At 49.3% G+C, this 14033-nt stretch overlaps 1 protein-coding gene across 1 annotated transcript in view; it reads left to right on the forward strand.

Moving 5' to 3' along the window:
• The first annotated feature begins 657 nt into the window (after window positions 1-657).
• Window positions 658-14033, forward strand: part of SMTNL2 (smoothelin like 2) — a 49767-nt gene continuing 36391 nt past the window's right edge. The window contains exon 1 of the mRNA XM_050929345.1: window positions 658-1656. Coding sequence (XP_050785302.1) covers window positions 1252-1656 — 405 coding nt within the window. The 5' untranslated portion in view covers window positions 658-1251. The remainder of the gene's footprint in view (window positions 1657-14033) is intronic.

Raw genomic sequence — 14033 nt, forward strand, 5'->3', positions numbered from 1 at the left:
TCAGAGCTGTGACTTGGGCCCCTTCTTCCCACAGACGGGAGAGAAGGGAGAGGAAAAGGGGGTGTTCACACAAATCAAGGAGGAAAGAGAAATCAGTGGGGGTTGAAGGTTGTGGCCAACTTCGGTAAAGAGTCAATACCATAAATAAATGCAAACATACAGAAGTGTGTGTGTGCCTCTGTAGATCACCCCCTACCTCTGCCAGAGACCCAGATCTCTGGAAACACCTGCATGAGCTGCCACACCAAGACTCTCCCTAGGTGAGTACTGGTGGGCATGTGGCGCGGGGAGCGTGTGTGCAGCTGTGTCTGGGTGGGAGCAGGTCTAGGTAAGGGCCTCCACGGGCCCGTGTACAAGTTGTGTGGGAGAGTGTGTGTGTGTCTTTACTCTCCCAGAATCCAGTCCCCTCTCCCTTTGCCTCCGGGCTCCCCCAGGGAGCGATAAGGAATGTTTACTTTGGCAGCAGCATCCAAGCAACACAGGAAAGACCAGATATGCAACCCCCTGCTCAGTCCTCTCCCCTGGCTCCCCCTCATTCCTAGCCACCTCCTCCCACAGCTCCTGCCCCACCCGTAGCTTTTCCCTTCTGATCCTCCCTCCCCACCCAGCCTGCCTCTCTGCCCCCTTGTCCCTTCCCCTCCTCCCACCCCAGAGCATCTCCCCTGCAGCTGCACAGCTCCTCCAGTGCCTGTGTCCCCCTGCGAGAGCTGTTGACAGAGCCAAGCAGCCCTCTGGCAGCTGCGAACAAGCCAGCCCCCCTCTCCACCCCTTTGCACTGTCCCCTCCTGAAATTGCATCGCCTCCTTGGAGGAGCCGGAGAGAGAGACACAGCCAGCCCTGCTGCTCAGCCAGCTTCGCTCTCGCTCCCGGCCAGGGCTCCTTCAACTTCACCCTCTCTCCTTTGCTTTTCTGGGCAGAGCTGCCCGGCTGGAGCAGCCTCGCCCATCCTAGGGCACCCCCAGAGCGAGGAGAATGCACAGAGCCAGCTGGAGCCCGGGGAAGTGAGCGTGCGACTGCTCCAGGCAGGAGGTTGCCCTGCAGCAAGGACTGGGGGCTTTCCTTAGCCCAGTGTTTCTCAACCTTTTTGATACCAGCGACTGGCTTGCTGCCTTCCTAAACTGTGTCAAGGAGATCTCAGGGACCGGTGCCAGGACCCTTCGGCTTTGGAGTGGGGTGTCCTGCATTTGCAGCCCCCAGCCTCACTGGCTGAGAGTTTGCCCGGAGCCCGACAAGAGTCCCTGGCCCCCCAACATGGACACAGTGGCCAGCGACATCGCGGACCTCAGCAGCCAGGACGCGCAGAGCGTGTGCGAGGCACTGGGGCGCTATGAGGACACGCTGCGGGGCGCTGTGCGGGAGATCCATGTGGACATCCAGGTCTTCAAGCAAGGGGTGGACCGGCAAGTGGACGAGGTGCTGCGCCTCGCCAGCCCGCTGGCCCGCACCGTCACCGAGCTGCAGCAGGAGAACCAGCGGCTGCGAGCACAGGTGGAGCGCTTGGCCAGGCAGGTGGAAGCCCTCAGCAGGTCAGCGGGGCTGCCGGACAGCTGGGCTGCGGAGTGCGGGGCAGCTGGGGGGCCCAGCTCTCCAGGAGCTGGCACAAGGCTGGCCAGGTTCTCCAGCCATGCCACCTTATCCATGACGGGCAAGAGCCAGGTAAGCATTGCCGGAAGCGGGAACCTGTGCTGGGGCGCCCCCTCGGGGGTGGCGGTGCATTGCAGGGTGCTTGGGAGGCAGGGGCACCTACCCCCAACTGGGGAGCACCTGTGCACAGGAGGGACTAATCCAGGCATTTTAAATAATCTCAACACCCCTCTCCACGTGTTTTGAACCGAACATTTGATAGACTTAGCCCATTTGTGAACCAGGCCTGATCAGAGATTTCACTCCCTTAAACAAAAATCAACTGGCAAGGCCAGGTCAAGGATAGTGCAAAAGTCCTACCTCTGCAACACCCTGTCTGAAATCTGGTGATGTTACTCTCTGATGTCTCTCTGAACAGAAGCTCATCTCAAGATTGTTTCTATCTCTGCTAGTTCCTGTCCATAAATGGTTTTAAAACAAAATCATTGCTCTTTATGCATGTGGGGCCAGGTCCCCAAAAGTTATAAATTGGCATAACTCCATTGAATCAGGCCTCTTGGGTCAAAGGGGGTTGTCTGAATGAGGAAAGACATTGGGAGAGCCATGGCTATATATCTAAGGCCCTCACGCTTGCCCAAGGAATCCTTGTCCAAGGAAACTATGTGTGCCCCTTGGTGTGCTCCAAAGGCAAAATGAAGCCCTCTCTTCAGGAGCCTTTTTATGAGCAACAACTGAATTCCTTGCAGTCAGGGGTGATTTAGTGATCTCCAGAAGGGGGAGTCCCTGGGTACCCACCTCCCTGCAGGACAGTGGTATGGCTCTGAGAATGGGCCCTGGAGGATAAGGCTGTTAAGCTGTCATTCCAAGGTCATAAACTCGCAAGAGCAGATAAAAGTGCTTTCTCAGTAGCTTGGTACAGGGAAACCCCACAGAGTTGAGCACAAACTCTGCCCGAAACATGATACCCAGACAAATTGTTTATTATAGTACAAAGAACGGAGGATCAGGGACAGCCCCTACCACCTGGAGGTTGTAGTCAGACAATGGACACCTTTCCCACCCCATCAGGGCCCCCATGTCGATCACAAGAATCACCTGATGCCCAATAGATTATGCAGGGGCTAGGGAAGGGAGTTTAAGTCAGTGGAGAAGCACAAAACTGTTCTGAGGTAACTGAGGCTCTGGATCAGTGCATGAGTGAGTACTAACCCTATTTAAAGGGCCTTTGGCTGGGAACAGTTGAGAGCTTTTTAAAGAGCTTGACCATGGGCAAGTGTCAGCGTCACTGCCTCCTGCAGAGCGATCTGTAGGGTGATTTGGATATCAAGTGACTGTACTGGACTGAGTTGAGCCAAGATTGTTTTATGGGGCAGTTTCATTTGTTGCAATCTTCCAAAGGCATTGTCCTAGGAAGATTTGCTCACTCTTTGCAGTCTCACTGCAACTCATTTCATGCTTCCACAAAGGTCCAACAAGCCCAGTTGCTACAACTAATTCCCATAATGCGTTGTCAGACTTCACTCTGTCCTTAGGGAAATCTCTCGTTGAAGATAATGGAGATTTTCTTACAGACTAGATCAGTGGTTTTCAAACTGCAGGTCATGACCCAGTACTGGGTCACAGAATGGAAGGCACTGGGTTGCGGCCGCTCTGGTCAGCACCGTCAACTGGGCCGTTAAAAGTCCCATTGGTGGTGCTGCCCAGCTAAGGCAGGCTAGTTCCTACCTGTTCTGACACCGCGCCGCGCCCTGGAAGCGGCCAGCTGCAGGTCTGGCTCCTGGGTTGGGGGGCCACAGGGCTCCGTGTGCTTCCCCCACCCCAAGCACTGGCTCCACACTCCCATTGGCTAGGAACCGGTCAATAGGAGCTAGGGGAGTGGTGCCTGCAGGCGAGAGCTGCGCGGAGCCGCTTGCACGCTTCCGCCTAGGAGCTGGACCTGCTGCTGGCTGCTTCTGGGGCACACCACGATCCATGGTGCCAGGACAGGCAGGAAGCCTGCCTTAGCTCCTCCGCTGTGCCACTGACAGGGAGCCATTGGAGGTAAGCCCACACCCCAACTCTGTGCCCCAACCCCCTGTCCCAGCCCTGAGCTCTCTCACCCCCAAACCTGGAGCCTGCTTCTGCAACCCAAACCCCTCATCCCCGGCCCCATCCCAGAGCTCTCACCCCTATCTCCTGCCCCAGCCCTGAGCCACCCTCAAACCTGGAGCCTCCTCCTGCACCCCAAACCCCTCATCCCTGGCCCCACCCCAGAGCTGTCACCCCTATCTCCTGCCCCAACCCTGAGCCACCCTCAAACCTGGAACCTCCTCCTGCACCCCAAACCCCTCATCCCTGGCCCCACCCCAGAGCCTGCACCCCCATCCCAGAGCCCTGACCCCCTCCCACACCCCAAACCCTTGCCCCAGCTCAGAGCCCCCTCCCACACCCTGAACCCCTCATTCCTGGCCCCACCCCTGCACCCCATCCCTCTGCCTCCTCCAGCCCTGAGCTCCTCCCACATCCCAAACTCCTCATCCCCATCTGCATTGGGTTGTGGGCATCAACAATTTTCTTTAACTGGGTCGCCAGAAAAAAAAAGTTTGAAAACCACTGGACTAGAGAAGTGCTTAAGGATTGGGCCTGTTGTACATACATAAGAAATCTCACAGCTCCTGATCCAAAGCCCACTCAGGTCAATGGGAATCTTTCCACTCAGTCCAGAGGATTTCAGGTCAGGACTATAGACCAGAAAGAGATCAGCTAAACTCAGTATTGTTAACCCCCACTATAAAAAATATAAACCACAAGATTTAAAAAAAAAGATTTTTTTTGTCACCTGGTTTTTGAATACTTGGGTCATGTTTTCAAGCTTTTGTCTACAGCCCTGGGAACCAGACACTTCTTTTTTATTAAAGGACAACTGAGATTCTTATGTAATCAACATGACTCCCAGAGCTAAGGCTTCATACATCACAAGACTTGCAATGAAACCAAACCAAACCACCACACATAGGTAACGCGGGCAGCTAGAAACAATTTTTAAAAAGTCTCTTGGCTGTTTAGTAATGAGGAGGGATAGCTCAGTGGTTTGAGCATTGGCCTTTTAAACCCAGGCTTGTGAGTTTAGCCCTTGAGGGGGCCACTTAGGGATCTGGGGCAAAATCAGTATTTGGTCCTGCTAGTAAAGGCAGAGGGCTGGGCTTAATAACCTTTCAGTTCTATGAGCGAGGTAAATCTCCATGTATTATTAAGAACCACATCCAACAGATGCAAGTATGCTACTAGGAGGCCCTCAGATAGCACGGTGCTGGATAGAGTATAATTCATTGCCTGGCTAGAACAGACCAATACATGTTCTAGTTACAGTTCCATTATGATTAGCAACATTCCCTTTTCACTGCTAGACATTAAACACTTTGCAATCCATCATTTGGTGTTGAATCAGTGGAGATATCTCCAGTTCACTAGGGCTGCGCCTGATATCTGGGCAGCAGTGGCCTGACTCCTGTTCGTGAATTATGTTATAATGCAATATGATATAAGCAAATAGAAAATAGTTGGGGGTAGTTCATATATTTTCTTTGATTGAGAAGTAGCTACTATTATTGTGGGACACGAGTCCAAGGGTGAAATTCTGGCCCCATTGACTTCACCTCCAGAGTAGGGAAAAGAAACACAAGAATACCAAAAATTGATACACTGCTATTGATTTTGTTTGTATTACTAATGCATGTATTTCTGGGTCCAATCCTGCTTACAATAAGGATGAGAATAGTTCAGAGAAAAAGAATGGTCCCGTGATTCAGGTGCTAGTCTAGAACTCAAGACCTTGGCGCAAGTCCTTGCTCTGCCACAGACTTCCTTTGTGACCATGGGCAAGTCATTTAATACCTCAACTGTAAAACTGGAATAGCAGCACTTTCCTACCTCATAGGAGTATTGTAAGGCTCAGTATAAAGATTGTGAAGTGCTCAGATACTGTGGTAATGGGGCCATAAACAGACCATGTCCACTGAAGTCAGTAGAAATATTTCACTTCAATGGGCAATGGACTGGGTGCTCTGACACTAGCTACCCTCTCTGCCTCAGTTTCCCCATCTTTGAAATTGGGGGTGGTGGGGAATTGCGATTTAAGCATTTTCTTAATGTAGGAAAGGAGTGATTAATAGAAGTGTGCAAAACACATCTTAAAGGGCAAAGCTGTGCAAATCTTTTCCTGTACATTGTTATGAATTAAAAATAGGAAATGTTCACAATTCACTAAAGAACAAGGATGCTTTCAAAAGCAAAAATCGGCTCATTTTCAAACAAAAATGGTTTTGCATCCAGTAGCATGTAAATGATCTTTTTGCATATTTGTGATGTTAATACCAGGCTTCTTTGAACAAAGTTCTGCAAAATTAAAACATTGCATTTTTCGTGTTATTACTATTAGGTGTTACTGTCATGGCATTCACGACTAAAAGACCCAGTTGAGAACAAGGTCTCATTGTGCTAAGTACTGGACATAGCAATAAGGGGCAGTCCCCGTCCCAAAGAGGTTACAGTTTAGAGGGAGAAGATAGAGATCAAGTGACTTGCCCAAGGTTACACAGCAGCCTAGCGGCAGGGCCATGTCTCCCAAATCCCAGTGCAGGGCGGTATGTAATTCACTGTGCTGCCTCACAGCTCTATGTCTCCCTCTTTAGTAAGTTGCCTAGCAGAAGAAACCCACCCTGTTTATTTCTCTGATGGAAGCTTTCTTCTCAAGGAGTCACACTCCTCTGTTCTGCTGGCTCTTTATTTTGCCACATGCATGTGAGAATCAAATTTAACCCTCTGAGCACCGCCAAAATGCAAGATCGGGCCCATCATTTTGTATTTTCCAAAGAAGATGGTGGAAACTTACACCAGAAGCGTCTTGGGCTTCCATTATTTACAGTAGTACAGCTTCCCCGATCCCAGCTGCATGTCAATCTGCAGTGCATGCTGCTAGTGCTATGAAAATGGGGTTGGATTTCTTAGCTTCAGCTCACCGCAGGTCACTGGTTCTGTACTATGTTTCAGACAGCTCTTGGCCTGAGCTGTCATTCCCAGTTACCAGTGATGTCATTCAGAGCAGCTGGCTTTGCAGATCCCCTGGGGAAAGGTGAGAAAGCACTTACAGCTGGAGCTACCTCGAGCAGCTCTAAAAGAAAACAAAAGTATTGAATTTACACCAATATGATGGATGGCTTTGACTTGTGCAGGGATGAGCGTGCCTGGTATGTTTCCATAGTGCACGCTGGCTGCTGAAGTCTTGGGGGAACAGATGGAGGATACCAATTGTTGACAGTGATTTTTAGGGGTCAGTTTCATTTTTAAGCATGCACATCACCGGAGACCAACACAAACCCTCTGTGGAGTTCTGCTCACGTCAGCAGTTCAGTGGAAATGCCTCCGAAAGAGTCCCCCCTCCTCTATTGGTATGTCTACACTGCAGCTGGAGTTGTGACTGTAGTGGGTGTGGGCACACAACACACACACAAGCTTTCATCCAGCTACTGCAGCTAAAAATAGTAGCAATGCCACATTAGCATAGAGCCCTGGCAGGCAGGCAATGGGTATGTGCCCAGGGTTCTAGGTGGGCATGTCCAGTGCCAGCGCTACCATTTAGGCGGACTAGGCAGTTGCCTAGGGCGCCAAGATTTGGGGGTGCCACCGGCAGCCCAGGGCTTCCCCTAGGTCAGCGCGCCACCGCCAGCAGCCCGCAGCCCAGGGGTTCCCCTGGATCAGTGCGCCGCCATCGGCAGCCAGCAGCCTGGGGGTTCCCCTGGGTCAGCGCGCCGCCACCGGCAGCCAGCAGCCCGAGGGTTCCTCTGGATCAGCGCGCCGCCATCGGCAGCCAGCAGCCTGGGGGTTCCCCTGGGTCAGCGCGCCACCAGCAGCCTAGGGGTTCCACCACGCAGTCTCTCCTTCACTTCTCCCGCCTCCCAGGCTTGCGGCGCCAATAAGCTGTTTGACACCGCAAGCCTGGGAGGAGAATTAGAGCAGGACAGCGTGCATGGGGAGGACGTGGAGCAGAGGTGAGCTGGGGTGAGGAGGTACCACAGGGCTCCCTGGGCCAGGGGGTGGGGAGCTGCCACAGGGATGAGGGGCACACCTCAGGGCAGGGAGCTGCTGTAGGGCTGGGGGGGCGCAAGGTGGAAGTTTCGCCTAGGGCGCGAAACTTCCTTGCACACCGGCCCTGAGCATGTCCAGTCCGTGCCAACATCTGCGCCGGTGCAATTTCACTGCTATTTTTAGTGGCGCTAGCTAGGTTAAAGCTGTGCGAGGATGCTTAGACTAGCTGCAATCACTCCTCTGAATACAGTGCAGACATACTGGAAAGGTGAAATACTGGCCCCACTGACACCAGTAGGGAGTTTGCTATTGACTTCAATACAACCTTGATTTCACGCTCTGATCTCATTCACCAGCCCTGGTGGAGAGTGAAGGAAAAAGAACGACTTTCTATGTGAATGAAAAGTTAACATAGGCCAGATTTTCAAACATGGGACCCTACCAGGATCCTGTCCATTTTAGGTGCTTCCAGGCCAATCTGATTATTCAAATGAAAGATTAAGGTTCTCATGTCTGGAAACTCCCCCTTCAAACAGAACACACACACAGCACCGCTGACATGCTACCTTTTATTTAGGGTGATTTTTGGTTGCTCTGTTCTAGTGATGAACAGAACCGAATGTATCCAGTTTCAGATTCCGGCATGTAAAGGTGCCCACTGCAAGAGGACATCGTTCTTGTGGCCATATAAGCTAGAAAGAGGAGCCTATACCAAAACTGCTGTGAAAGGCACCATCCTTTACCCTGCTTGAATCCATCACACGCACATATGTGCGCACAGAATTAGTGCATGAACACAGCCCTCGGCCTGGGGTTCCTTGATAGCAGGTGAAGTAACTGGGAAGAAAGCTAGGCTGTACTTGATTTTTCTCCAAGGCCTCTCTGTCTCAGACTTTAGTTTCCTCTCCCGGAAGAGTCACTCTCACCTCCCAGGTGGAGTTAATGAGCAACACCTACCACAACGAGTCAACAGGAATTCTGTGTTGGACACTTTACAAAGTGGATCAACAGAAGAACCTGCCACGATAGCTCAGCCCCCGAACTGTGAACTCTGGGGAAGTTCCGATCTAGAGTGACACACCCACGAAAGCTCATGCTCCAAAACATGTTAGTCTAGGAGGTGCCACAAGACTCTTTGCTGCTTTTACACTTCCAATGTTTGGGAAAATTCAGGTTTGAACTTGTTAGACCCAAAGTGTGATCATGTCTGTCACCTCCAGATTTTGGTTCTTCACTTCCCACTGCAGGATCAGGCAGGATTCTAGAGCTGGTTGAAGTTTTTCAACCAACACAAGTTTCCTGCCCCAAAATGGAGTTTTATCTAAACCAAAACCTTCCACAGGAAAATGTTAGGACTTTTGTTTTTCCAACCTAAAGTTTTCCAAAAATATCAAATTTGTTTCTCCTTTTTTCCTGTCTCCCTTCACCCCCAGTACAATAAAACGAATAAGTGACAGAGTAAAGAGAAAAATGAAACTCTGCAACTCTAGCTTTTCAGAATCTGAGGAAGTTTTGAAAATTTGGAAAGGAAAAAAGCAAAGACAAAGAGGAAAGCGAAAGATTCCAGACATAGATTTTCAGAGTAGGGGCAGCAGATTACCCCATATCTGCCTACTCTGGGGTTCTTACACCTTGCTCCTTCTGAAGCACCTGGTACCAACCACTGTGGGTGACAGCATCTTAGATTAGATGGGCCTGGGGTCTGATCCAGTCTGGCAGTTCCTATGGACCTAGTGCACTCAGTGCTAAGAACGGGGGGGGACCCCAAACATCTGAAATTTTGATATCTATTTTTTGATAACTGAATCAAAACCAATGCTTCCGTTCAAATTATTTCAAAATTTTCCCATAAAAAAGTCACTTTTTCAAAAAAGTTTAATTTTAATTTGAAACTGGGCGGTGGGGAGAACAGGTTGGAAATAAACAGGTTTTTCCAACCATCTCTATAGGAGACACTTGCAAGCACTTGGACTTCTGCTACAAGACTTTTCTGGCTCCCCCTCCAACCCCCGGCACCAATCCATTCACAACTTTGGGCTACCCAGAGAAAACGAGCCAACGAGGTAGATCAATATAGCTCCCTCTAGCTCAGTTACGGCAAGGTAGTACTATGCCGCAAATTGATGTGTTCCTGAAAAAAAATTAAAGATAAAATTATGAGTGAGCAAATGCAGCCATATACAGGGCCAGATTTAAGGGCAGGGGAACCAGGCAATAGCCTGGGGGTGCCAGGCTTGGAGTGCTGTTTTTGTTGTTAGTGATAAAAGGGAAAATAGGGAACCCTTGAAACATGTTTCTTCAGACATTCTATGTGGATTCATTTTTCACTAACCTCCTAAAATGTTCTGGACCTTAGTAGAACCTTGTGGAACCTTCCAGACTTTCTGAGAACTACATTTTCCTCAAACCTCCTAGAACGTTGTCAGCCCTGCCCTCACGGGTATATAAGGGGCAGGACATTGCCTGTCAGTCAGTGAGATATAAGAACAAAGTGAAGTGAGAGCCTAGCTGTGCTAGTGTGAACCTTGTTTTATTGTGTAATTGTGAAAGTATACTTGTGTTTTAAGATATGAAGAGTGTAAGTAGTGACTAGTAAAAGGACATATTTAATGAGATGCCAGAGATCTCTATCGAATCCCTATCTACACAATATAAAAGAAATACCGTTACTTCTTTTGCTATGCTTAATGCAAAATGCGGATCATAGACTTTTGCTCTCCCTAATACCATTTTACCCTGCAGAAAATAAAAGATGCTGCTGAAGAAGTCTTCAGGCGTTCAGTATAGGAAGCGAAAAGCTCAGTTGCAATCTAGTTTGCAGCAAGGGGCAAATTTGATGGGAAAAATATCTGAAACAGAACACCACACACTGGGCTTTAGGCAGTAGCGATGGTCCCAGTGCAGAAGAAATTGAGGAATTTATTTGCTTAAATATGGCATGAATAAATACAGATTTACAGATCCTAGTGTGCAAATGTATTATCTTATCTGACAGGGATAAATCATGCATGCAAATCATGCATCAAAGTTGTGAAATGGCCTACCAAGGCAATGCAGGGGAGGGGGCACCAAGTTGTTCCTTGCCTGGGGCCCCATTTGGTCAGGATGACCAATTGCTCCTAAGGTGTGAGCTTTTGGGGAGGAGTGTTCATAGTGTTCACTACACAGTTGTCAGGAGGTGATCCACAGCTTAAACTTAGTACACCAGACCCTCGCTAGAACGCACGTCGATATAGCGCGAATTCGCATATAACACGGTCGCAGACATGGATCCCAAATGTAATTACTTTAATTGCAATTCATTTTAATGAAGTCTCCGCGTTAACGCGGTACTGCGCATGGATCCCAAATCCCGCGTTCTAGCGAGGGTCCGGTGTATGTCCTGAGCTACCACGTACTTGTTGCCTGTTCTCCTGCTTTCCTCAGAGAATTAGATTTTAAGCTAATTGGAGTGGGGGCCCTGGGTGAAGGATTTCACCTCATGTCTTTATGTCTGTTTGTTACAATATCCTAGCACAATGGATCGCTGCTCTTGTCTAGGGCCCTTTGGTGCGACTGCAATACAAGTAATAGAAAATGTGCAGATACAGGTACAGCAGCTCCATGACAAGACAGGAAGGATGACCAGAATCCACGCTCGATACACCTGAGCAACACCGCCGACAAGTCACTAACCCTCCTAGCCATCTATGTGGGGGTCTGAGTCACTTGACCACCCAAGTTGTAGATTTCAGTGCACCTGATCTGTTCTCAAGTCCTGCTTGGCACCAGCTCATTTGGAGCCAGCCTAGCACCTGGCACTGGAGTGCTGAGTATTCCTTTGTCTGTGCTCCCCCACGCAGGCATTACGTGGTACAGAGAGCCACGTCGGAGCCCATTATGTCAGGCTGAATGTCACCCTAACTGGATACAGGAGAGTATCTGGAGTTGGGAAGGAAGGCAGACGTGACTCCATCCATGTCTTTTACAACAGCTCATGTGTAATGCCTTTTTAGGTCTGCTGCATAGAGAGATTTATTGCACTGATTAGGCGGGGCGGGGGGAGAACCCTCTGAGCTAAAGCAGGTTTTCTGATAAGGCTGTGCGTGTATTATTCCACTGCAGAAAGGCCGCATGCAAACAATGTCAGGTTTGGGTTCAGTTTGGGCATTAAACCACAGCCTGCAGCAGGAACAATGCCTCAGTGTGTGCTGGGGAAGCACACCAAGCAAGCACAGCTGCTCTACCACCTTGGAATAAAGTACAAGGTGCACTCTTCCCTGTGGGACAAGCACTGCTGGCTGGCGTGCTGGGCCCTGGGATCACCATGCAGAGGGCATAGTGAGGCTGGCACTAGCTTATTGCAGCACCACCCTTATGTTCTAACTGCGTTTTGAGGGTTCAGGGTTCAAGGCTCTGTACCGTCACCCATCACTGCAGTACATGTTTGACCTCTGCTCTTCCTCCCTAGTGCACCTGAGCAGGGCTAGGTGCAACTGACCCCATAGGGATAGATTCCGCAACATGCTGAACGCCTCCTAGGAAGCATTCAGTGCTTTTGACCCCCACCGACATAGACAGGGGTTAGTGGGCACTGACAGATGCTGCTAAGTACCATGCAGGATAGGGCCCTCATTGAAGGAGTCCGCAGTGTTTTGTTATAGGTAGTGTTGTTGCAGGAGTGCTCTATAAAACAGCTCTCTCTCTCTCTCTCCTCACACAGCAGAGTAGTTATTAGATAAGGTATAATAGATAGCACTCAGGAAGACGCACTCTTCCTTCTCTGCTGCCTTCAGAGCTGGGAGCCCAGCCAGCAGCCACTGTTCTCCAGCTGCCCAGTTCTGAATGTGTGCAATAAAGTTCCCCCACCCCCCCAAAGCTCCCCAGTTTGAGAACTACTGATCTAGACCATCTCTGACAAGCGTTTGTCTAACCTCTTCCTAAAAACCTCCAGTGATGGCGTTTCCACGCTCTTCCTCGGTGATTTGTTCCAATGCTTAACCACCCTGACAGTTCGGAAGGATTTTTCTAACGTCCATTCTAAATTGCCTTCACTGCAATTGAAGTGTAGGTCTTTATATGCAATTCTTAAGTGTCAACTGGAGCTGGCTGTTTTTTACTTCTGCTTTAGGCTGTCAACACACTGCCACTTTCAGCGCTAAACTTTGAGTTGTTCAGGGGTGTGAAAAGACCCCCCCCCCCCCAGCAACAAAAGTTTTAGTGCTGAAAAGCGTCAGTGTAGACCGTGGTTTATTGCTGGGAGCAAAGCTACCACCGCTCATTCGAGGTGGATTTTTTTTTTTTTAATTGGTGGGAGAGCTCTCCCCTGTGATAAAGCGGGTCTACACTGCCCATATCACAGCGCTGCCGCGGCTGCACTGTAACCTGGTCAGTGTAGACAGACCCTTCATGCCTAATTTGAAGAAACTGATGCTCTAAAGTTCCATATTAAGGTGCAGATCTACTATGAACAGTATTTGTGCTGACTTGGCACTTTATCCACCCACAGGCCTGCTCCCTCCCTGCATATATTTTGAGTCTTATCTGTTTACTGGCCGAAACAAGTTTCATTACACATACTCCTGCTCACCCTGCAGAGAAACACTGCTCTGGAAGAGGAAGCCAGGCTCCGTTTTGGCTTGTGCCCAGTCAACAGAGGGATTATCCAAGTTCCAATGGCAAAATCTTGATTTATCTCCCATTTGATAGGATCCATGATGCAAGGATTTGTTGAATTCAGTGTTTAAGGCCTACCTGTGTACCGTTGGGAATTAGTGCAGAGATGTGACATCCATTTACCAATCAGAATGAGCTCTGGACATTAAGGACCTGATTCCTCATTCATTTACACCGCTGTAACTACTGCTTTCAGTAGCATTGCTCCACATGTACAGCCATGTGAGGAAGCGGAGAATGAGCCCCGAGTATTCAGAGACAGACTCTAATAACACTAAAATTAGACACTGGGTAGCAAAACTGTTCTGTAAGGTTAGTTATTAAGAAACCTACAGATCTCCACTTGTTTGGCTCCTAGAACTCCTCCCATTACGTTAGCTACACTAAACTGTTTAGTCTCTATAACATTCCTATTTGGATTTTTTAAAAAAATCCCTAGGATTTTCTTTTTGAAGGATATAACTGATTTGACACCAGTTTTCCAGTAGGAGTAACTCCACTGACTTCACTTCCCCTGAGAAAGGATCCAGAATCACGGCCCATTAGTGTGTCTTCACAAACAAACCAAACCCCGCCCTTGCTTATGCCACGCTAGTCATTCCAGTGAAATTCCTCCAGGTAGGGCCAAATTCTGCCCTCCTGTACCAGTGTTTATTTACTTCAATTACATTTGAAATGTTGCAGTGAATAATGAAAACAAAATGGTCTCCAGGAACCCTAAGACACTTGCT

This window comes from Gopherus flavomarginatus, chromosome 19 (assembly GCF_025201925.1).
Source record: "Gopherus flavomarginatus isolate rGopFla2 chromosome 19, rGopFla2.mat.asm, whole genome shotgun sequence".
Lineage (NCBI taxonomy): Eukaryota > Metazoa > Chordata > Testudines > Testudinidae > Gopherus > Gopherus flavomarginatus.